We start from the raw sequence: 24,920 nt of genomic DNA, 5'->3' as shown, positions 1-24,920 counted from the left end.
TTCAGTTTCTGTGACTACAAAGTTCCCAGCCTCTCTCTCGAGGCGGTTGACAAGAGAACCACTCACCGTGAGGCTGGATTCTGTGACACGGCCCTGTGTGCACTAGAATCTGGGTCAGGACCATCCTACACAGACCACTGACCAGCTCTCAGATGGAAATTGACTTATGATGCAGGGGAGAGAGGCCACCCGGTGAGCAAGAGGTGGAAGGCATCATATCCCATGACAAATCCCTGCAACCGTAAACCAAGTCACATCCAGTTCCATTGAGGACATTCTGCTTGTGACCAAATTCCTTACTTCCCAGAGGTCTCTCTTCAGAAGCGGGAGCCTCAGGCATTAACTTACAGTCCCCCTCCTAGCCCCTTGCCGCTCCCTCATTTATTAACCCAGCAAGCCATACATCTAGGGCCCAGGAGAGGGACAGATCAGGAGCACCAATAGACTGATTCCTTTACTTGTTTAAAGGGAGGGAAAAAGGAAATCACTAATGGATACACCGCAGCCCTGGAGGAATCCACCCATTGCCTTCTGGGATGGGAGTGGAATTAGAGTCTCTGGCCTTTGTGAATCCTGGGATTCCCAGTTGTGCTCCACCAGAAAGCATTCAGCCTTGTTCTAGATCAGGGCCCCCTGGGGCAGAAGGGACGGGGGAGGCAAAAGGGGCAATTTTCCCAAGCCCTCCCCAAGGTTGAGCGGGCCACCGAACCATGTGGCATTGTGACCTGGTGTGAGGGGTCACTGAGCCACTCAGGTTTGGCCCGGTGACCCTTGTTTGGCGCAGCAGCCCCTCCGTCATGACAGTGGGGCAGCAGAGCCAAACTTGTGCAGTGCTGTGACCCTGGCGTGCCAGGTCACAACGCACAGCATGGGGAGCTGGGCCCATCCCCACAGCATGGGAACTAAGCACTGCTGTGGGGCGAAAGCAGGGCATGCTCGCTCTAACACCACCACTACGCTCCCCCCCACCCTTGTCCCCATAGCATCCCCCTCAGTGGTAATTTTTTGGAAAGGGTGGGGGCTTCATTGCAGAATTTACCCCTAGCCCCCCAAAATACCTCTGTGTGGCCCTGATCTAGATTCAGGGGTGGGCCCCAAATCTTTGCAGGCTGAATTTACCCCTCTCCCTTCCACATCACCAATGGCACCTCTCCTGTAGAAATCTAGGAGAGGGTGCACTCCTCCCTGCTGGAAAACATCACTGGTGAAATCATGGTCCCGCCGAAGTCCATGGGAGTTTTGCCGTTGACTTCCATAAGGCCAGGATTTCACCCTCTGTCTCCAGCGGTGGCATGAGTGCTTTCCCAAGCCTGAGGGACATACACAACTCATGTGCCCCACCAAAGAGTGGGAGATCGAACTTACTGGGAATGCCTGAGACGAGCTTCAGAGGCCTGAGCACTCGCACTGCCCTCAGGGTCCGCAGGTCCACGTGGGTGTTGAAGTGAGTTCCAGCTGTGGCAAGGATGCTGCAGCCAGACAATGAGAAAGCAGAGTTATTAGCCACAGAGACTTGGCAGTGCAAACGTGCCCGCGAGAGGGAGACATCGTGACTGGGCCATCACAGACAAGGCACCTGACAACCTGAATTGGTGCACCTTACCCTCCAGTGAGTTAGCAGTGATTGCTGGGGTCTAAACTTAGCAGTGTTAATGGAGTGATAGAGACAATAATTAAAACAAAACACACTGTTGCCAGGATCCGCATTCCCAGCTGGAGTGCGGTGCAACCCACCCCGCATCGTGCCAGGATGAGGAGTCATACTCTTAGCCTTTGGCTCAGGTCCTCAGAGTAGGCCGGTCAGCATCAGGTGCAGCTCAGGACCTGGGTGGGGATGTTAAACCAACTTCATGTCTCCCTGATCCTGGAGCAGCTGAGCATCAGTTGGGTCCCAAGGCACAACTCAGAGCAACCTCAAGGCTGACTTAAGTTAGCCCCCCAAATTCATTAAGACAGACAAGAGATCGTCCAGACATAGCAGTTCCCTGGCCATACCCCCTACACCAAGAACCAGGAGGGGTGGCCCAGCAGCTGCCAGCACTACATCACAAAAGGATGCATAGGGCCCCAATTAAGTTTGTTTTTTCACTGGCAGACCAGCCCCAGGTGGCTGCTGGAGCAAGGATCAGGCCCTCAATCAGTGCCAGGAGTCACACGCAGTCTCTGAGTGCAGTGGGACCCAACCAGCCACACACTAGAGCACAACATGGGCCTGATTCACTGCTGCTTCTCAGCTCATGCGACCATTTACATCTGTGCAAAGTGTGCGCAAAACACCCCCGAATCAGACAGGTAATGTTTGACACTCGCTTTGCACAGGAGCAAGTGATTACAGTGCACGGTCATGGAGAGCCAGGCCCCACGATTCATGCCCTGCTGCTCTAACCATTAGCAATGCTATGTAATTATGCTCTGGGTTTTTAGACTGCCAGGACGGTGCTCTTCAGATCTGTACTTTGCCTGCTTGGGATCAATTTAATCTCTCTCCAGGGCACTATCAGTCTGGAGCAAAGACAGTGCTCAGAAGATCAGAGTCTTTGCCCGGGTGGTTAGCTACACGTCTCAGGATTAATGCTCCGCAGGCTCAAGGTACCAGGCTCCCTGAACCTGGAAGTGCCACAGAACGGCAGGACAAGGATGGAGATGAGACTTAAGAATTAAAATGCAATTAGCAATCAGGGTGGGTAGGGGAAGCAACAACTGGGATGGGTTCCTTCTGCGGGGAGGTTATATGCCCACCCGGCCTCAGCTGCGTTGACCCCAGATGGCACGCTCCGCTCGGGTGTGACTGGCATTGCCAGACTGGATCGTGGGTGCTGCGTGTCACAAAGCAAGACGGAGGGCCACACTGGGATTAGACTTTCACAGATAGGCAAAAGGAGGTGGTGGAGGTTCTCCCTTGAGCAACCCCACCCCAGGGTCAAGCACAACAGTAGTGCTGGAAAGACAGGACTGCTCAGCCCTGACTCCTGCTGGCTGAGGGCAGGTAGGAGAGGAGCTGGGGTCACAACAGACAGAGCTCACAAGACTGCCCGGGATGTTTTAGAAGGAGGAGACAAGATGGAGAGTGGGGCAGGAGGAGGGAGCGACCTCAGAGCTGTTTGCAGCAATCCAAAAACCAAGGAAAACTGGGTCATTGTTCCACTAATTTATCTAATTACAGGCCAGAGCAGCTCTGTGCTAGGTCTCTTGTGTGCAGAGCAATTAGCAATCTTCTCTCTCTCTACCCTCCCCCCCCCCCCCCCGGCCGCCGCCCCAACATACAGTAGGTACAAACCTACCCCCTTCAGAAACCAGAGTTCTGTTTCCTAGGATACACAGACAGGAGAAATGATCTAACATAATCAAAATAGCTCATTGCATCTGATTTTTCCCCCTTTCTGTTTATCATGCTGGATTCAAAAGGGGTGAAATGACAAGCACTGGGAGACAAACCTAAGTCCTGCTTAATCTGGGAGGTAGCTGCAGCTGTGGTGTTCTGACCCGACAGTCTCATGCCTGGGCCACCTAATCCCACAATATCCCACCCTGGATCATGGTAAGATCCATAGGCTCCGACCACATGCATGGCTGAACAAAGCATCCCCTTGCCCCCCCACAATCAGAACCCAGCTTCAGCTGCTCCATCATGGCCCCAGGCTAGGGACAGCCTCCCCTTACCACCCTTGGGGTGGGTGCACTTCTGCTGCCATGACTCGTCCTCCTCCTCCCCTCCAAACACGCCCCAGGGCGGGAATTTGAATGAGAAACCAGGCAGCCATGAAGAGGGAAGATCTGGTGGAACACAGGGAGCCTTAAGGAGGGGGTTGCTGGAGAGAAATGGGAGGAGAGGACATGGGGTAGCGAAAGGCAGGACTTGACACCAGAGCTGTGGAGCGAGAGAGAAAGCCCAAGGAAGAGCGGGGAGGGATCAGGTATCAGACCTTGCCACAGTACAGGAATGCAGAAGGGGCAAAATGGAGAGGAAGGCAGGAACAGAAAAATGGGTAGCAAGAGGGGATGAAGGGAAGACAGAGTGGGGAGCAGGTGGGAACTGGGAGTGAAGGAGAGAGCAAAGGGGTTGGCTTCAGGCTACAGAGGGAGGAGCCACCAAGAAACTTTGTCTCCCCATGTTAGACTTGTCCCTCCCTGCATCTCCTGCCCAAGGAAACTTCTGCCCCCCAAACACGTTGCACAGCCATTCCCAGACTTCTCCACTAGCACTCCCTCCTCACCATGTAACCTCAGCCATCCCCACCATGCCTAACCGACACGGCCTTTAGTCCACTCCCAAAGCACCCTACCACGCTCTGCCCAATGCTCCCCCTTTGCCGCGATCAGTAGGCCCCACCGGCCCAGCCCCTAATCTGACTTTCCCACCGTGCCCCACCCATGGAGTCTCTCCTGCCACTGGGGTCTCCCACAACGCCTCCCAAGCATCTCCCGCCCTTCCCTAGAGGCTCCCCAGAAAAGGTGTACAAAGGCCATTCTAAAAAAAAACCCAAAGAGGATTCTAATGTTATGGTTTCCAGAAAACCTTGATAGCAAACAAACGAGAGAGACTGGAAAACATCCGGTCTAGACTGCACAGAGAAGGGAGCTGGAACAAAGCCAGTGAGGTGGCAAATAGCCAGGCAGCTGCTGATAAGGATGGCGTGTGTGCGTTTAATGGGCCTTGCTTTCCAGCCTCCCACAGTCATAGTGGTGACATGCTGCATTATGCAGAGACCTGGACCCGGCAGAGATGTGGCCAGCTGTTGCACGTTGGGTGGTTATGGGCTCGCCTCTTCCTCTAGATGAGGAGGTGCGTTTGTGCTGCAAGCCCTTGCTTTAAAGCCCAGAGAACTAAGAGGTTTGGGGGACCTGCACCTCTCCTCTGATCCAATACTCCTACAGAAAGAGAAGGAGTGTCCTGGAGAGGTCCTCACCCTGTGAACTCACCTCCCCTGAGCCACCACAGCTCCAATCTGTTGGCATGCTGGTAGCCTCCTTCCCCCCACGGGGATTTGAGAAAGGAGGGGCAGGACAAGAGCTGAGGTCAGATACAGTTTAGGATTCATTTAATCTCTGCTTGGCTATTTTCCAGTTTGAAGGGGATGGGAGCTGCTGGCTTTTGCCCATTTTGCCACTGTGCTTTTAGCCCCCAGTTCAGCAAAGCACTTATGCACGTACCTTATTTTAAGTGAGTCGCCCTATTGACTGCAATTAGACACGGGTGTAAATACCTCAGCAAATGGGGACCCCTTACTTAAGTCAAGGGTGCCTAGAAGCCCAGGATGGCTGCTTTGTTAAACTGGCTGTAAAGTCAAAATCAATAGACATAAGTTGTGGTTGCACTGTAGTATCCAGGAGGGGGCAGGCAGAGAAGCTGAGATTTCTCCCCTTCCTTCTGACTGGTAACTAGAGCCCAGGCTGTCACAGTGGGCTCCCCACTTCTCCTGCAGAAGGAATTATAGTGTTACACTCTGGCCAACTTAACATGCATTTTAGAGCTGTACCAACTCCATGCTTTAGGTTGCAGGGGTGCCAAAGAACCTTTCCTTCAGCTTCACATGCCTCCAATGTTTGGGGTCCAAATGAGCCTTAAATGTCCAAGCAAAACCCAATTTGAAACCAAGTTTGATACAGTTTTACACCTAAACTATCTGAACCTGCATCCCAGTGGACAAAGACCCGGCCTCGGCAACACCCACCTCTCGCCCGGACAACAGCAGTGTGATATACCTGGGCAGGAAGCCTTCAGTGCTTAGGAAATTCCAGTGCTACGGAACACTACAGTGCATCTCGTCAGCAACACAGGCTACCGTGAGCACATCAAACCTATCCTCTGCTACCTGCGCTGACTTCCCATAGAACATGAAATCAAGTTCAAGGCCTTGAGTCTTACCTGCAGGGTTCTCAGCAACTTTGTCCCGGGGTATCTAAAAGACCATCTAAATTCTGGGGAAAAAATGGAACTCTCTGACACAAGGGTAAAGCTAGTCTGTGCAGGAACTAGAACTTCCTCGGGGGCCAGTCTGAGACTGTGACTTGAACTCACCCAGGAACAAAGGACCATCACAAACCTCCCCACCGCTCCCAGCCCAAAGTTCATTTCTTTTCCCAGCCTTCTCTAACAGAAACATATAGCAAGCTGTGTGTATGTGGGTGTAATTAAATTCCCAAATGAGACACTTCACTGCACATACTTACTTCTCCACCTGGGGAGAGGATGAGAGAACAACCGTGACAGATGCTAGTCATGTCGCTTAATGCACTATTGGAAGACACTCAGATACTACAGGGATGAGCGCAGTATAAGAACCTATATAGAATACTTTTGACGCAAAGCCATAAATTAACCCCAATTTATTTGAAACGTTGGGGACCTTTAGATGAACCTTCTCTAAGGAAACCCTGTATCAGGGCAATACACACCACTCTCAATTAGTGACTAAGAGGGGGATTCTCTTATGGCAATGTGAAGTACTCACTGTCCCCACTCAGGGGTGTGGGGTCCATGGATTATTTCAGAGCAGGTTTGAACAGATTATTTAAGCAAGACACCTGATGTGCCGAGCAGGAGACAGCTCTGAAATCTGCTTGCAATCAAAAGGATCACCCTGGGTATTTTTCCTTCTAGGGTCTGACTGTCAGAAACATGAGCTTGCATTACGAACACTAAAGCAGATAGTCAATGCCCAATGGAATATGCAACTGCCCTTGCACACACTTTGATATTCACAACAGGTGCCACTTAAGAGTAAAGAAATGATTGGATCTCTCAGATAAATTGCTGAGCAGGCTCTTGAGCATCTATTCCAGCATGCAAATGTATACTCGTCTCCAGTATTACCAGAGATGGGGCTGACCCAAACACATGGATCCCCATCCCAACACCCCCAAACTCTGGAGAAGTTTCTGAACCATTTCTGAAGACCATCTCTAATTATTAGTAGCGCACTCAAACAGGACTATTACTTTGCATGTCTGTAGCCCCTTCCATTTGAGGATCTCATAGCACTTTACATAAATGAATGAATTAAGCCTCCAAGCACCCCTGCAAAGCAGAGAAGGGTTATTACCCCTATTTTCCAGCTGAGGAAACAGAGGCAGAGAGAGACTTTGGTTGAGGTGTTCAGTACCAGAAGAATTGACCCCTGCCAGTCTAAAATCAGAGAAGGAATATGGATCAGGACTGACACAGAGATCCATGTGGTTGTTACCGTCAGAGGAGGTGGTATTTAGACATTTCTTAAAGGAGATGAGGGATGGGGTGTGGCAACCATTAACCAGGGTTTTTTTCCCCACACACGAAGGAGGCACTGAGTCCAAAGTGGGTCCTTTCAATCTGCCACGCCCAAGATGGGATGCAACATGTGGCAAAGACTCAAATGAGGGTCAGAAACAAAAATCATTGAGGGTACTTGAAATGCTGCAGGATTCTTCTCTGGGAGGATTTCTAGATCCTCCACTTCATGGTCCTTTATTTCTGGAACAAAATTATTCAAAAATAAAAGCAAGTAGATGCCAAATGTTTGCAGAATGCAGGAGCTTTGGGACCCTTCCTCAGAATGAAAGGTACAGGCATTGAATTAGTCAAAAGCTGGGTCCAAACATACTTGAACTTTGTACCTCTAGCTCATCTCCACTCATTGGGCGGAGACTATTTAGGTCGCATTTGATATGAAGATTCCCTTTGTAAAGGGTTAAGAAATGATTCACAGATGTCTCAATAAATGGCTAATCAAGACTAGAATACAACACTCCACTCGGTTTTTTTAGAACCATAGTTTAGGAACTCCCATAATGTTGTCTACTGAGCTGTGTCTCACCATCTAACACACACACTAGTCAAGTATGTTACAACAAGGTACAATTTTCATAAGCGCCTCAGAGCCAAAGGTATTTTCTTATCTGCAATGGCACCTATTAGATGTTTTTGACAATCCCAGTGGGCACCTATCGGCAACTTTAGGCACATAAATATAGCCCTAAGACTTAGGCATTTATAAAAATTTTTACCCAACATCTATTAAACATGTATTAAGCTTTTTAAAACTACTTCTAATTGGAACTTTATTATACAGCATGACCCATATTTGCATGTGTATACAATTCTGATTTACTGAGAAGAATCTCATCTGTATGACATTTTGTTCTCCATTTCCTACAAATCAAATTACACGGGGCAAGATCTGAATCTGAAATCATTTGGGAAAGATCCTCTTTGGGTTATTTGTTATTATTTCCTTTTCTCTGTGCTAAGTGGCTGCAATGTTACAAAGACAATTTAAAGAGCTCAAGCAATTGTACCAAATCCTTATTTCATTCTAGTGTAACAAACCTGAGTATAGAAAAACATGGAAACCTGTTTAAGGCAATATAGAAAACAAGCTAGAACTAAGCTGTATACAGACTATCAACCCATGTATTTTGGGATATAAAACAACCACTCACTGCCTGGGGTTAGGAAGGAACTTTCCTTTCCTAGTCTCCCCTGGATATCTTGTTGTTTAACTTTTCATTATGGGGTTCCTTGCTCCATCTTCTGAAGCATCTGGTGCTGGTCCTTGTTAGAGAGAGATATTGGAGTAGATGGGCCATTGGTCTGATCTAGTCTAGCAATTCCAATGTCCTTAGAACAATTTAAATTCTATCTAACAGCTATAATAAACACAGTTTATCCAAGGTTGAAGCACTAATAATTATTCCTTATTTTTAGACAGAGACCCAAACTAAAATTATATCTCACAGTCCAAGTTATCTGAAAAAACTGCTAGATTGGTCTATAAGAATCCCAGTGATCTCATGCTTTTCATCACACATATTGACAAAAGAGAGAGAAGGTGTTTTATAGGCCATGCAGGCAAAGGGTTAGTTTTTAACTCCTGAAGGAAAGGAAAAAAAGATTTCAGGTGAGAAAAGAGCAGAGAGAATCTATCTGCATGATGCAAATGAGGGCAGAGGCAGGAGGGGATGTAGAGGCTAATGAGCAAAGTGCAACTGATTAGGGAGCAATCAAAAGCAGAAAAAACACACCTTGGCAAATCTGATATTGTGTGTGCACAACTGGGTGATTATTTATTTACAGCATTTCAGTTTAATTAGAAAGCTCCACTCTGTAACTGTGTGATTGTACATTCTTTGGCCCTGACTCTGATCACCCGCCAGCAGTGTAATTCCATTGGGTTGATCTCACCTACCGCAAATTAGCAATGCTCTACAGAAGTCAATGGAGCGACACCGATTTGTCCCAGCTGAGGATCTGGCCCCAATGATTTTAGTGCTGTTACTCCTGATCTGTCCCAGTGTGAGGGATTAAAACGTCAGGCCCCTTCTGCTTAAGAACAAAAATGTGTATAAAAAGTTTCATTGCAACAAAGCTCTCAACCCACCACAAATAAAGCTCTTCCCCTCAATGCCCCATTCAAATCACCGGCTTGGGGAAAGCTGGAAAAAAATCAATGTCTCACAAGTACTCTTAAGATCAACAAATCTGGGTTCTGTCGAAACAAGAAAATTAACTGGAGGCTTGATTCTCCTCTCACTCACACAAGTTCTATTCTGGTGCAAACTGCATCTACTTCAGTGGATTGACACCAAAGTCTGTGAGGTCAGAAGTAGGGTCTAAGTGTGCAACTGCATACACACAAAAACATCCCTATTCCTGATACCCCACTGGCCTGCACTTTGGATAATCATTAACAGCTGTTCAAGTGAGGGCAAATTTCTAATTTGGGAGCGTTTCACACCCTATTTGCTTTCATGTGTCCACTATTACTCATTATGCCCCCCTGAACAACAAACATTTTAGTGACAAAAAGCACCCGTGTGGACAGTGCTTCATTGGCAGGAGCTGTGCTCTCAGCGGTGACAAAGCTACCGCTCCTTGATGGTGGTGGTTTTATTTTGTTGCCAGGAGAGCTCTCTCCAGGTGATAAAGATTGGCCACACAGTGCACTTTACAATGGCTCGGCTGCAGCAAAGCTAAGAATAAGAGCAACATTCCTTTCATCCTTATCCTGGGATTAGGCAGAGGGGTTACTGAGATAGATGGAAATCTACCTGCAAAGGGCTTCAGTACAGGCACGTAAGTTTAAACCAGGCAGGTGGCAGTCCCTGTTGTGGGATGTATGATAAGAGATACCTACCAAGATATTCCTTGATTAGATTTGAACACAGATTCGCTACCATTTTCTTTTCAGATTATTATTTCTCAAACTATGGAGACCCATGTAATGGTGTCCCAGCTGGAGATAAAAGACCTTTCTTCTGAAGCAATCAGAAGTCCAAGAGCAATGAGAGGACGAGCTGAGGCAGACACCAATCAACTCAAAAACTGGGCAATCCAGGGTTGTCAACTGAGCAATGAGCAAATTAACATTTATAATGAAATGAAAAGGCCCCTCAAGGGTTACTCAGCCACTTAATTCTGCTAGGGAGGCTCCTTCACAATTAATAGAGCAGGTCAAATTATTCACTGCAAATAAGTTACCAGATGAATTTAGCCCTTTTTTTCTGCTGGTGAATCAACCCCAGTTTGTACAAATGGATCCATTATTATTACATATTTGCCCAGTACTTCAGACAAACCAATTTCAGCCTAGGGAATGTTTGCAAACTGTTCACTTGGACTCTCCATTATACATTATTCCTGGTTGTTCACTTAAGCCACGTGGCATTGCTCCCAATCCCTTCTTGGATTGACTGAAACATGTGAACAGGGGAAGAGAAAATAATGATGAGTGAATTCACGTTCCCCAGACATCTGTGCAAATAAGATCCCACTCCTGCGAATCTCCACAAAGAAAGACTAAGACAGGGTACAGGCATGGACAACGCAAACAACCACTCGGAATTCAAATGACTGTGAACAAGCTGCTCACCCACTCACATAGTTAAACAGAAGGGAAAAGGTGAACATCTGGAAATTACTGATATTTGTCTACGTTCCTACTCCTTTTCCCTAAGGATGCAATTTCTACACCAACAGTCTCATCATCAAACTCCTCTTGAACTGCTCCTCAGTCAGAAATGCCAATAAAGTTGTACCCCATGGTCTAGTGACTCTCTAGATGTTTTTGGTTGTCCAGAGATCATCTTGGTAGCAGGTGCCTTTCCCAAGCTGCTCTAAAATACAGTGCACACAATGGGCCCACATCTTCAGCTGGTATACATTAATGAATTACAATAGCTTCAGTGGCACTACACCAACTTACGCCAGCTGAGATCTAGCCCATTATGCAGAGTCCAGGCTCACCTTTCCTTGGTCACCTTTATTAACAAAAATAACATGATGTGCAGCCAAAGCCTTGTCTTCAGGCATGGCTACTGCTCTTTGGGTTCCTACCTCAGGAATGGTCATCTCACGCTTTAGGTCCTCTCTGCCTCAGATCCAAGATCTCTGTAGACAGAAGGCCACTCTCGCTTCCATTATACCTATAAACAAGCCACACCTGCAATACTGAGTCAGCAAGATTCACTTAGCATCTCCTTAACCACACCTGCCGACAGGGCTGACTCACAGAATTGCCAGCCTGCTCCCGAGACAGCCACCCCCATTGGCTTTGCACCCTCTTACAGTCTCTTAGCTATTCTGTATCTGGATACTTTAACCCCAGACAACAGCAAAGTGCCCAGTCTCTTCAGAGGCTTATTGCTTGAGAGCTGGCTCGAAACTGCACAAACTGCTGAGCGAAGCACTGCAATCCGGGCTGGGGGAGCATCCATCCCATATCCTGTGGGCCAGGCCTACTGCCCACAGCTACAATGTATCCAATATACTTACGGTTTCAGAGTAACAGCCGTGTTAGTCTGTATTCGCAAAAAGAAAAGGAGGACTTGTGGCACCTTAGAGACTAACCAATTTATCTGAGCATGAGCTTTCGTGAGCTACAGCTCACTTCATCGGATGCATACACATATGCATACACATATACATACACATGCATATGCATCCGATGAAGTGAGCTGTAGCTCACGAAAGCTCATGCTCAAATAAATTGGTTAGTCTCTAAGGTGCCACAAGTCCTCCTTTTCTTTTTGCGAATATACTTACGCTCATGCAATATGGGGATGCAGCACCACGGTGTGACGGCACCTAAGGCTAGATGCTGAAATGTGCTAGAGCTCTGCTTAGCAAGCCGGGGGAGAGGTAGTGCAAAGGTGATGCTACGTCCACTGGTCCTGCAGCCAGCCAGGGGAAATTCAGCTCCCTGCACATTTTAAAGCAGCCTTGAGACTGCTGTCAGTTTTGCTGGCTAGAAATGGCTGTACCAGCCATTATGCTGGCAAGGGTCACCCAACGTGCAAGGAATTCCAACCCCAACCTAAATCATTTAGAGAGACGTGAATGGGTTTCAATTGCCACCTCCCCTTCCCCTTCACAGGGTACTTCTCTCACATGCATAACCATAGCACTAAATATGGTTACTACTGTAAAGACTGAATTGGTGGTCATTACCTGAGGTATCCCAGAGGTAGGGCTCTCACAGGCTCCAGTAAAGAGTTTGTTTGGGGAGGGAGACATTAATATTCTCTTGCTAATTTTTTTTTCTTTAATAAATGAATAGAAACATATCAACCCCAAATTCTGAATTTTGGGGGAGTGTGGATCCGGCTTTGAATTCCACAGACCAGCTGTACGGGAGAGGACCAAAACCCTGGCTCTGAGCACCCCTGAGTTGCGGGGAAGTTCTGATCCACACAACTCCAGATCATCTGTAAAAATTAAGTATCCTCCTGCTGAAAGTTTTGGGTTCCTGTTCATGGAGCTTGTGATGTTTCAGATGTGTCAGCTGATCTCACCCTTTCTGAGAGAATTAAAAAAGCCATGTATTAACAAGCCTGTGTGAGCTGTGAAAATGGCTGTGAATTTTACACCTCCTAGCAGGACTTTTCACATGTGCTTCCTATCCTGGAAACTAAAGACAGAGGAGTTCAAGCATATCATAGCTCTAACCAGGGCTCGGCAGCAGTCATTTTGGCTCAGTCACGGATAACAGGACCCTGTACTTTTGAAAGTGCCAATTTCACCGAAGGAGGATTTAGGAGATCACGTATAGCAGACGGACTTCTGGAGGGATGGTGCATATCAAGCCCAGGATGGTTCCTGCCACCTGATGACTATTCATTAACATACGTACAATGAGTTAGTTGGCTCAGTGCACTGGTGACCAAATCACAGAGACACCATGACTGGCACCCTTCTGGCTGGCACTCTCAGGCTGTGTCTGTACTGGGGGCAGGTGCCCTGATTTCAGTCCCTGATGAAGCCGTGCCATGGCAAACCCCTAGTGTGTCAGGATAAGCCGTGATTTGCACTTATGCACTTTCCCAAGGTCCCCAACAGTGCAAATAGCAGCTTTGCCGATCTACACTACGAAGTTAGGCCCGGCGAGCTACGTCACACCCAGATGTGAAAAATTCACTCCCCTGAGAGATGCAGTTAAGCTGACCTATGCGCCAGTGTAGACACAGGTCGACAGACAGAGTCTAGCTACCGCGTTACAGAGAGGCAGATTTACCTCAGTGATGGAAGAATAGCCTACAGCTGTGCCGCTGTAGTGCTTCTGGTGTAGACATACCCTAGGGCAGAGATGGGCAAACTATGGCCCGCAGGCCACATCCGGCCCACGGGACCCTCCTGCCAGGCCCCTGAGCTCCTGGCCCAGCAGGCTAGCCCCTGGCCCCTCCCCTGCTCTTCCCCCTCCCCCGCAGCCTCAGCTCACTGTGCCGCCGGCGCAATGCTCTGGGTGGCGGGTCTACGAGCTCCTGGGGCAGCGCAGCTGCAGAGCCCGGCCTGACCCGGTGCTCTGTGCTGCGCGGTGGCGTGGCTGGCTCCAGCCGGGCGGAGTGGCTGTAGCACCGCCAGCCATCGGTGCTACAGGCAGCACAGTAAGGGGGTGGAGGAAGAGGGGTTGGATAGAGGGCAGGGGAGTTTGGGGGGTGGTCAGTGGCTGGGGATGTAGATAGGGGTCGGGGCGGTCAGAGGGTGGGGAACAGGGTGGTTGAATGGGGGCAGGACTTCCGGGGGTGGTCAGGGAGAAGGAGTGGTTGGATGGCGCAGGGGTCCTGGGGGGCAGTCAGGAAGGAGGAGGGGGTTGGATGGGGCAGCGGGGGGCAGTCGGAGAAGGGGTTCCAGGGGTAGTCAGGGGACAGGGAGAAGGGGTGGTTGGATGGGGCAGGGGTCCCGGGGAGGGGGCAGTCAGGAAGGAGATGGGGGGGTTGGATGGGATGGCGGGGGAAGTTAGGGGCGGGGGGCAGTTAGGGGGTGGTCAGGGGACAGAGAGAAGGGGGGGTATGGGCAGGGGTTCTGGGGGGCCCGTCAGAGGGCGAGAACTGGGGGGGGTCAGATAGGGAGCGGGGGCCAGGCCATGCCTGGCTGTTCGGGGAGGCACAGCCTCCCCTAATTGGCCCTCCATACAATTTCTGAAACCCGATGTGGCCCTCAGGCCAAAATATTTGTCCGCCCCTGCCCTAGGGGTTCACCAGTGCTGTTACACTGATTGTTGACCAGTGACGGCTAAAGCCAGGGTAAACCCCAGTGTAGACAAGACCGCAGCAGAGATGCAGAAGACTGACTGGGCACAGAGACTGAGCTACCCTCTCAGCTCTAGCAGTGACCCCATCAGGGCAGGGCACAAGGAAAGAGAACAGCCTGTGTTTGGGGCATGGCAAAGAAGGAAATCAAGTCTCAGAACTCCACGCAGACTCTTGTGCAACAAGCCCCCACAAGCTCATGGAGCACACTAGAGTCTGGTACTCAGCAGCTGCTGGGGAGGGGGAGCAGGACTGAATGATCCCTAGCACTCTGCCCCCATTGCTGGGTCTTGTGACGGGCAGGTGATCTGACCCTGGGAATGCAGGGAGGGGTCACAGTTCACAGGGGCAGACCCTGGTCTCTTGGATTGAATCTCTTCCATTGTTCTCAGGCCTGTCCCTCTATTACTATCCCCTCCCACAACCATGACGGGGCCCAGGAGACAGCCCCCTGCCCGGACCCTCCCCTCCCCCGTTCCACAAAAACACCCTGTGTGCATGCCAAGGAGGGGGGCACTACCACCCCCAGAATCACATCCAACAGAGGACCAGTCTGATACTGATTGGTATGAAATCCCCCAGGCCTCTCCTCCTTGGCACACTTCTAGGTTCCTAAAGCCATTAAGCCCTGAGATGCCTTGTCTGCACAACACATAGTTAATAATGAAGGATTTGGCTGGATGAGCTGATGTTTGTGCAATGTTATTTAAACAAATGATCCTGTGGACTCCTAAACTAATTGCGAGGGAGACTGGAGCCTAGCCCCAACACAAACAGCACAGTCACCAGACAGCTCCAGAGGCGCAGCCAGGCACAGGCCCTCTGCTCCCACAGCAATCAGTCCCGGGGGCCAGCTGCATCCAGCATGACGTCTCCACCAACAAAGAGACGCACCCAGCCTCTGAAGGAGTTCATTATACCTCCTTTGAGCTGGCACCAGTGGCAGCTTTAAAGCCAGCTCTCCGAGATGCGGCATAGCAAGGATATCTCAAACCACGGCCTAAAGACATCCATTATCTCTTAAGAAACCAAGAAAACCAATCCTCACGGATTAGGGCTGTAAGTCAGTGCCCCGACCTCGTCCCCACCCTACACCCTGCCCCAGAGATGCATGGATTTAGACCACACAGCATCGAGTCAGACTGTGAAACTAAGAGAAACACAAAAAGAAAAGGAGTACTTGGTGACACAAGTACTCCTTTTCTTTTTGCGAATACAGACTAACACGGCTGCTACTCTGAAACCTAAGAGAAACACAGTGGTTTTGACTGAGTTTCACTCCGGTGCTTGCTTGAACCCACAGTTCAAAGCAACGACTGGGGGATAGAGTCCACATGGATCAAACCACAGGGAATATTCAGATGCACCCACGTGAACCAAAATTGCCATGCTGCTCTTACGGAGCATGCTGCTCTTACGGAGTTTGGGCCAAAGCCTAATGAATTCAATGGGAGGCTCTTCATTGATTTCAGTGAGCTCTGAGTCAGGAGACAGGCCCAGATCGCAATGTTCAGCTCCCGATCCAAAGCCTGAGGGGAGTTTAGTTACGATGCTCTGGCTGGGCCCAGTTCTAACACTTAGCCTATAGTTAGCAATAGATACTGTATCTCAATACAGGCATCTGATTAGGAATAAACCCTTTAACCTCTTTCCCCCTCGGGTCACATTTCTAACCAGAACTCCATCCAGTCAGCAGGTCCAAACTTCCACCAGCCACTCAGCTGCCTGTGACTCAACGGGAAGAGGTCTGTATTAACACAAAGAAATGGAAGTCAGAGAACAGGGACAGAGTTTGGTTTTATTCTTTCCTTGCTGGCATGACGTGAGGGCTTTTCTTCCTACTCAGCTCCCCATGTGACCTAGGACTTCTAGCACATAGAAATTCAGGCCTCAATCCCATCTCAGCAATCTCAAAGGCCACGGCATGGGGCATGCTGGTTTGGAGGGAAGAGGCCTAAGGTTTTCTATAAGGTCTGATGGGTTCGTGAAGGAGGAAAGGGTAACCCAGAAGACAAGGGGCTGCGGAGGAGAGACAGGGATTCATTTCCAAACAGCCCACACATTTCAAAACGCTGCCTGAGGTGATGCATGGGGACGCATGAAGCTCATGGACAACACAGGAGAGGCAGTTGGTGTAGCTCCAGCGACTTCAGTAAAGCAACACTGATTTGCACCAGCTGAGGATCTGGCCCCCAATGTTAGTAACCTGAGGAATCCAACTCCCACAGGATTTAAAAATAAAGAAGACCCTTCTAAACTCAGTTCCTGTTTCTAAACAGTCTAAACTCAGTACCAGCCTTATGATACCAGCCCCTTCTGTTCCCTGAACCCCCATCTCTCCTCTTCTGGACTGTACCCCAGCCCCGATCTCCCTGAAAACCTGTCCCCAGAGCTGGCCTGATAGGGTTAAGAGTTAATTGCCCTGACGCAGGACCAGCTGTGCAGAGGGTGAATTTCCCCACATCTGGTCCTTTCTGCCTAGCTCTCCAGGTGACTCTGGACCATTTGCCACTCCTCGTTACTCATATTTCCAAAGGGAAACTTGCTACTGACCCTCTGTGCAGCCCTATCCCTTGATCTCATTCTCCATCAGGACACTGGGAGTGGGGGGTTCGGGGAGAGAACACATCTGGGAAACAAAATGGGAGATGACTGCCTAGGAAGGAGTACTGCGGAAATGGGTCTGGGGTCATAGTAGATCACAAGCTAAATATGAGTCAACAGTGTAATACTCTTGCAAACAAAGCAAATATCATTCTGGGATGTATTAACAGGAGTGTTGTAAGCAAGACACAAGAAGTAATTCTTCTGCTCTACTCCACTCTGATTAGGCCTCAACTGGAGTATTGTGTTCAGTTCTGGGTGCCACATTTCAGGAAAGATGTGGACCAACTGGAAAAAGTCCAGAGAAGATCAACAAAAATGATTAAAGGTCTAGAAAACATAGCCTATTATGGAAGATTAGAAAAATTGGGTTTGTTTAGTCTGGAGAAGAGAAGACTGAGAGGGGACATAACAGTTTTCAAGTACATAAAAGGTTGTTACAAGGAGGAGGGAGATAAATTGTTCTCGTTAGCCTCTCAGGATAGGACAAGAAGCAATGGGCTTAAATTGCAGCAAGGGCAGTTTAGGAAAAACTTCCTGTCAGGGTGGTTAAGCACTGGAATAAATTGCCTAGGGCGGTTGTGGAATGTCTGTCACTGGAGATTTTTAAGAGCAGGTTAGACAAACACCTGTCAGGGATGGTCTAGTTAATACTTAGTCCTGCCATGAGTGCAGGGCACTGGACTACATGACCTCTCGGGGTCCCTTCCAGTCCTACAATTCTATGATTCTCTCCCGAGACAACACAGGCATGACTGGCAAGCAAAAAGATTCCCTCATTCACCCGCTTTACATATAAGAGCTGCTTCAGGTGGGGGGTGTTATACAGAACTGGGGAGCCTGTCCAGCCAGGCAGTTAGAGTGGATGGAAGGAGAGGAATGACAGGCAGACACGCAGCCAGTCAGAGCGATACAAAGTGGAAGTATTTCCAGGTGAATGATAACCTAAGAACATGAGAATGGCCATACTGGGTCAGACCAAAGGTCCATCTAGCCCAGTATCCTGTCTGCCTGTGGCCTGTGCCAGGTGCCCCAGAGGGAATGAACAGAACAGGTAATCATCAAGTGATCCACCCCCTGTCACCCATTCCCAGCTTCCTAGCCCATCAGCTGGCTCTGAGAGGACTCGATCCTGCAAGGTGCCGAGGGCCTCCTGGGAGATGTTGCTGGGAGCCCTCAGCTCCCACTAGAGTCAGTGGGAGTAGTGCCCCTCGAGCATCTTGCAGGTTCGTACCTAGAAAGCCTGAACGGAAGGTGGCAGGTGAAGCATTGCTCAGCAACAGAAAGACAGCTTGATTCTGACAGGAGCCGAACGTCCCATTCACATCAATGGGAGTTTCAGATGCCCAGCACCACCCAGTATCAAGCCCAGAGATGACGACAGAGAATCAGTTGTCTCTACAGTCGCCTCCTGGGCTGAGAAAGGAACGTGGCAGAGACTCAGACTGCAGGAACCAGATGGCCTCAGTCATGTCTGTGTGGGAGACACACACAGGGACTCTCTGACCCCATTCATTCAATGAAGCTGGCAGGAGGTGCCCCCTGGAGACCCGGCCCATATGCTGCGAGTACACACGCAGCTCTGCCTGTACGAAGCCTATCCCTGCCTCTCCTGTGCTCCCACCACCTCCCCAAAACCATCTTAATCCAGACAAGCCACTCACAGCGCGAACCCTCCCCTCTCCTCCCACACACCATCCCCTTTGCTAGGCTGGGAAAATGGCATGGCCCTTGCACGAGGTGACAGTGTCGCACACATCCTGTCACCATCGCATATGGCACATGAATCATTCACAAAGCCCTGGAATTAATTATTCATCGAATCTAAAGACTAAGCACTTTCCTAATTGTCCTGGAAGAACAGAAAAGGGGGGAGAGGGGGAGGGAGATCGGGAAGGCATCATGTAGGTAACCAGCAGCATTCATGATTCACTGATTTAATAAAAGAGAGAAGGGGGGGCTCTTGTCTGGGTTGACCAGAGAATTAGCTTGTATTCAGAATTAAGGTTGCCTCTTTGTTTGCCTTATAGGACAACCTCATGCACTGGCACACAGCCACATTTCTGTGGCCACATAATGCCATAGACTTCCTCATGACAGTCATGCTGCTGCTCAGGGTCTCGCTGTTAGATAGGCACTTCCTGATGTTATGGTGTATCTCCTCTCTTACGGGTGTTTCTATCCATGCCTTCCCACTTTCCAGTCAAGAAACGCCCTCGGTAACTTAGACCCACATTGTAACCTGCCTTCAAGGATGGACATTCACTGAGGAATGTCTGTGAGGTTCACAGTACCCATCTCTGAGAAAGGAAAGCAGCCCTGAAAGGCCCTCCCCACTTTGTGCAGGCAGCAGGTCAGTTAAAAATGCAGGGCCTTGCACCTTGCATGTCAGGGGCTCCCATTCAGAGTAGGTCGTGTTTCGACAGGCCTTTAAACGAGGACACAAGGAATAAAGCAGTGCAGGCACAGACCCACTGCACATCCTCAGGGACGCCCTCACCTAAGAAGCGAACGGAATTGAAATCGTGATCCATTTAGCTGTTGGCAGGTGTGACTGGACCCATTGCTAGCTAGGAAGATCTGGGATCATTCTCAGTTCTGGTGGAAGAGAGATCCACAACCGTGAGACACCTGCCATAACAGCACTGGTCTAGTGGGTCTCTGAGCCATCATCCCCAGTGCATGCAGCTGCTGTTACGGCAGCACAGACCTGGGAATACCAGCGAACACACTGGGGGGGATCCCGAAATCGCTGCCTGTGCCAAAGGGAGGTCGGCAACTCTCCGAGCTGGGAAAGGAGGGAATCTACTCTAGAGCAATTCACACAAATGAAATACTTTCTCTCCCAAAGAGAGAAAAGGCTTTTAAAGCCTTTTAAGCCAAATTGGCAATAAAGAGAAAATGCAGCTAAAGGGACACAATTACTGCGCTGTTTGTGCTCACAGCTCTCCACTGGATACAAAAACAGGGAGATACAAGCAGCTGGGTAAAGATACAGAGGTGCCTTCACATGGGATGACACACACACAGCATGCGAGGCTGCACATGCACACACACACCCAGAAACAGGGACATCAGCTCCCCCCTTCCACAGAAGGGGAAAGATTCCCTGCTCCTCCTCCGCCAGCCACCCCCTTCCCCTCTGGGCAGCTCCTGACAGTGCATCAAACTTTAATGGGTTCATCTCTCCGCAGCAGCACAGGCTGAATACAGATGGATAGATACAAGGCTCTCTGATGGCTCCCTTATTGTGAGGAGGAACAGGGTACTCAGGAGAGAGGGGGAAGGAAACAAGGAGCGGTGCCTTCAATACAGTGCCTGCATTCAGGGCTTGATCCAAAGCCCATGGGAGTCAGTGGAAAGACTTGGTTTCAATAGGTTTTGGATCAGGTCCAGAGAGAATGTACCTTATGCTGTGCTTGGGTGTTCAGTTAAAGACCTGCAGGTAGCATTTGTCAGCCTGAGACAGATGGGAAGAGCACACAAATCAAGCCCCCTTAAGTGGGGAACATCTGAGAGACAGCGTTGTCTGATGGATTGTCCAGGACTTGGAGCCAGGAACTCTGGGGTTCTAATCCCAGCTCTGCCAACCATGTGCTACGTTGACTTTGACAAGACAGCTTCTCTGTCTGTACAGTGGAGAGTATGATAGTGGCCTCCCAGGAGTTTTGGGGATTAGTTAATATGTGTGAACTGCTAATGTCATGGGATACTAGGTGCTAGATAGAGGAGGAGTAGAGCGCAGCTGCACAGGAAGCAAAGAGCTCCATTTAGGAGAAACAGATGATATTCTTCCCCAGGGTAAAAGGACAGAGATTTCCTTGATGAGCGGGGTCAGAGTACTGACTGGAGCAGGAGCTATAGGTGGACAGACAGCTGGGTAACAATGTTCTCTTTCACCTGTTGAAATGGAGATGTTTGCTCTTGGGAAATAACTCGCTAGCAATTCTCTGTATGTGTGTTTGTGTGGATGAGAGCGAGAGAACACATGCACGCATATACCCGTGCACAAAATACACCCATGGGAGGGAATGACCTCACAGGCTCGGCACAGCCACCTCCGTGGCACCATCTCCTCTTGTCCATGGACTTGGAGGACACACACCATCCTCCCTCAAGCCTGAAGGGGAATCAGCCCCAGAAGGCAAACTCTCTTGTGCAGAGCTGCTTCACACCTCATGGGGGTACCAGAAGCAGCCTCCTGGGCAGGATTCCATTGGAACCGCGCAGCTTGGAGATGCCAGCACATCTCAAAGGATCTGCAAAATGTGGGGGCTGAGCTGCCTGCTACTCTGCTAGTATAGAGGGGGACAAGGGAAAAGCCCTTCCCCTAAGCCTGCCCCTTCAATAAATAAAAATATGGAGGAAATTCTGGGATGGGAACCTAAGAGCTTTCTTCCCCGCCTTGTGCTAACCCTTCTAGGGGATTCCCGGAAGGAGAGTAGAGATGGGGCCCATGACCATCACGTAGGAAATGTGTCACCAGCTATGGGAAACAAATGCTCCAGAGCTGCCCCTCTGCCTCTCAGTCTTTTCTAGAGGTTTACAACAATAGAAACACAGCTGTTTAGAATCATAGAATATCAGGTTTGGAAGGGACCTCAGGAGGTCATCTAGTCCAACCCCCTGCTCAAAGCAGGACCCATCCCTGACTAAATCATCCCAGCCAGGGCTTTGTCAAGCCTGACCGTAAAAACTTCTAGGGAAGGAGATTCCACCACCTCCCTAGGTAACGCATTCCAGTGTTTCACCACCCTCATAGTGAAAAAGTTTTTCCTAATATCCAAACTAAATCTCCCCCACTGCAACTTGAGACCATTACTCCTTGTCCTGTCATCTGCTACCACTGAGAATAGTCTAGAGCCATCCTCTTTGGAACCCCCTTTCAGGTAGTTGAAAGCAGCTATCAAATCTCCCCTCATTCTTCTCATCTGAAGACTAAACATCCCCAGTTCCCTCAGCCTCTCCTCATAAGACAGTTTAACAACTGTCCCCTGCACCTCAGCCCAGCCATGGCACAGCATGGGCTGTAACTGCAAAGAGGATTTCCCAGCGAACGGCACAGCTGGGATAGGATGCACCAGCAAACACTGCTTACCCCCCATCTGGAGGGACTCTCACCCAGAATTCCCCTCGGCACTCCGCAATGGAAGGTCTATACCTCGGAGGCTACTCATCTTTCCCTCCAGTGCAGGCTGGTTCTGTCGGGCCAGTTGTGAGGTGGTTAGTGGCACGGCGCGTGTGTAGAAAGCCGCAGGAGTGGCAGGCTTCGCATGGCACTACCTCTTGGCACTGCGAAATGCCAGTGTTTGTTCGTTCATTCATTCATTCATTCGCCCTGGCCACGTTCCACCACATGAAATACCTTAATGAAAACCACAAAGCCCCCAGGGCTTCCAAGAGGCATTCAGGTACAGCAGCCATTATTAAACTCTTGTTAAAAGGCCTGAAGCTAGTACTTATTTTATTGACCCCAATTTATTTATCCTGGTTTTACACAGTCAATAATTCATCTGCTGTTTCCCGCATCATCACCACTCACACAGAACTAAGGCTGTGGGAGCAGAGGACCAACGAAATCTAGCTGGTTTACATCGATCCTCACTCCCTCTAAGCCCTTCCCCAGGCAAGTCTATTCTCTGCATTCGACAGCTGTAAATGTCAAAGAATTGGATCTGGCAGGTATCAGTGAGGCTTGATGGATCAGCAGGACCACACTAGAAGCCCGGCCAATAGCATCTGCAATTAATAAAAGCTGGGTCTCCCTACAAGTTTGCAAAGACTGTCTTTTTGAATATTAAAAAAGTTCTCCCAACTCTGTCTCTCTCTCTGCTGTGACTTGTCATTTTATTATTACTGTAATTGCTATGGGAAATCCAATACAAATTCTATAATACTAAAGAATCACAGTGTGCAGAGCACACCCATCTAACTGTTTGCAAGGAGTTAACCCCTTTTTTTCTCCTTCCCTGCTTTCTAAAATTATTTCATGTGAATTTAATTCAGGTGAAAGGTCCCTGACTGACAGCTCTAGGGACAAAAGTCCTCTCTAAGTCTATGGAGCAGGTACTGCATGGTTGGACGTTGGCAGTGTAAGCTTCTCCCACTGTCTTGTCAGGTGGATAGCCACCATTAGGGGGCAGAAGGGAGTTGATTCTCCAGACCCATTCAGTCCTTGGTGTCTCTGCTGAGACTAGCAGTCAAGATGGTAATTGGTGTCAGTAGTAGTGTCCCTGTTTACATAAATTATGAGTGCTAAGATCCTACATATGCTCAATAGGCAGTTTTCTAATGTTGATAATTATGCTAATTTCCAGCCAATATTTGTCCATATTTGATCATGGACATACTAGTCAACGAGAGCTGTCAATTCAAATTTCAAAGGCTGGCCAATTTTTAGTTGTGTGTAGGGAAAAATGAAAATATATATATACCAACAGGGAAAAACACATTTTCCACACAAACACTCATACCTCCAAATGAAGAACAGACTTTGGCTCTCATTTAAAAAACCCCATCCTTTCAGATGAAAAGCAAGCATGGAAAAAAAGCATTTTTTCAGAAAATTATGATTATATGGAAATACAGGTTAGAAACAGAAAAAGATGATATACTTAACTGTAGTGTTAGCTGTGTCACTGTCAGACCAGCTGCCAGCTCATGCCAAGACCCCAGGCCTCACTGAACACTTACAAGTGGATAGCTGGAAAGCACTCTGACTCACCTGTGTGTTAGCATTATCCAAATAATTTTTTTTTTTTTTTGGCAAATACAGACTAACACGGCTGTTACTCAGAAACCTGTCATTATCCAAATAGATTATTAGATGTTACATTGATAAGAATGTGTTTACCATGTTTGGACTTTATAAAATGTTTGTAGGATGCTGCATGTATTGATCTCACTTATAACCTCTATAGCCCTTGGTGTAAAGTTTGCATTGTAAACCTCTGTAATTGTGTAACTCAGCAAACAGGAAAAGAAGCATTAATTAAAGGGCTAATCCCGCCTACAAGATGGCCTTTTGAAGGCAAATGAGGTATCGTGTAGCATCAAAGAGAGAGGCCCTGTTGATTGTATTCCTAACTCCCTCCAGGAAGGAGAGACCTATGCATGAACTCATCCCATCAGTTTGGACTCTGGAGTGAAGGGGATAAAAATTTCTGACAAGAAGAAACTGAATCTCCTTCATGCTGTCTGGACCCTGCGGGGCAAAGATTCCTAAACATAAGCAAAGAGATCATCATACTGCTTAGCATGGGTTAGCCCTGAAAGACATTTTGAATTGACAGATTACTAAAACTCTGTCACTAAAACTCTGTCACTTGTCACAGACGGACACTCGTTTGCATATAGATGCTCACTTGCTTTAACCTGTAAATAACTCTCATTTCTTTTTCCTAGTTAATACATCTTTAGTTATTTATTACAGGATTAGCTACAAGTGTTGTCTCTGGTGTGAGATCTAAGGTACAAATTGACCTCTGGAAAATGACTTGTCTCTTGAGACGAGGAACAACCTAAATATTTTGTGATCTTCGGTGTAAATGACCATTTATCACATATACAAGATGGGTCAAGTAATAACTTTTATTGGACCAACTTCTGCTGCTGAGAGAGAGAAGCTTTTGAGATACGCAGAGCTCTTCTTCAGTTCATTTATCAGATAGTCTAGCTCGCCCGGGTGGCAAGACGGAGTGTCTAAAGGGACTGTCTGTGACTGCATTACAAGACGATTGTAGTTCTTTGGGAGTTCACATTTGTTACTAGGTTTGTGAAATCTAATTATGAAGATGCCACCAGTTTGAGGTGTC

At 48.7% G+C, this 24,920-nt stretch overlaps 1 protein-coding gene across 7 annotated transcripts in view; it reads right to left on the bottom strand.

Annotated features, from left to right (window-relative positions):
- The window catches only part of CACNA1E (calcium voltage-gated channel subunit alpha1 E), a 218,879-nt gene that overhangs the window by 165,797 nt on the left and 28,162 nt on the right, over positions 1–24,920 (bottom strand). For all 7 annotated transcript variants that reach the window (XM_043520850.1, XM_043520852.1, XM_043520851.1 and 4 more), the window contains exon 4: positions 1,366–1,469. In XM_043520850.1, the coding sequence (XP_043376785.1) occupies positions 1,366–1,469 (104 nt within the window). The remainder of the gene's footprint in view (positions 1–1,365; positions 1,470–24,920) is intronic.

Source organism: Chelonia mydas, chromosome 8 (genome assembly GCF_015237465.2).
Source record: "Chelonia mydas isolate rCheMyd1 chromosome 8, rCheMyd1.pri.v2, whole genome shotgun sequence".
In the NCBI taxonomy this organism is placed as follows: domain Eukaryota; kingdom Metazoa; phylum Chordata; order Testudines; family Cheloniidae; genus Chelonia; species Chelonia mydas.
The sequence above is the reverse complement of the archived record's forward strand: the minus strand, read 5'-3'. Positions and strand labels throughout refer to the sequence as shown.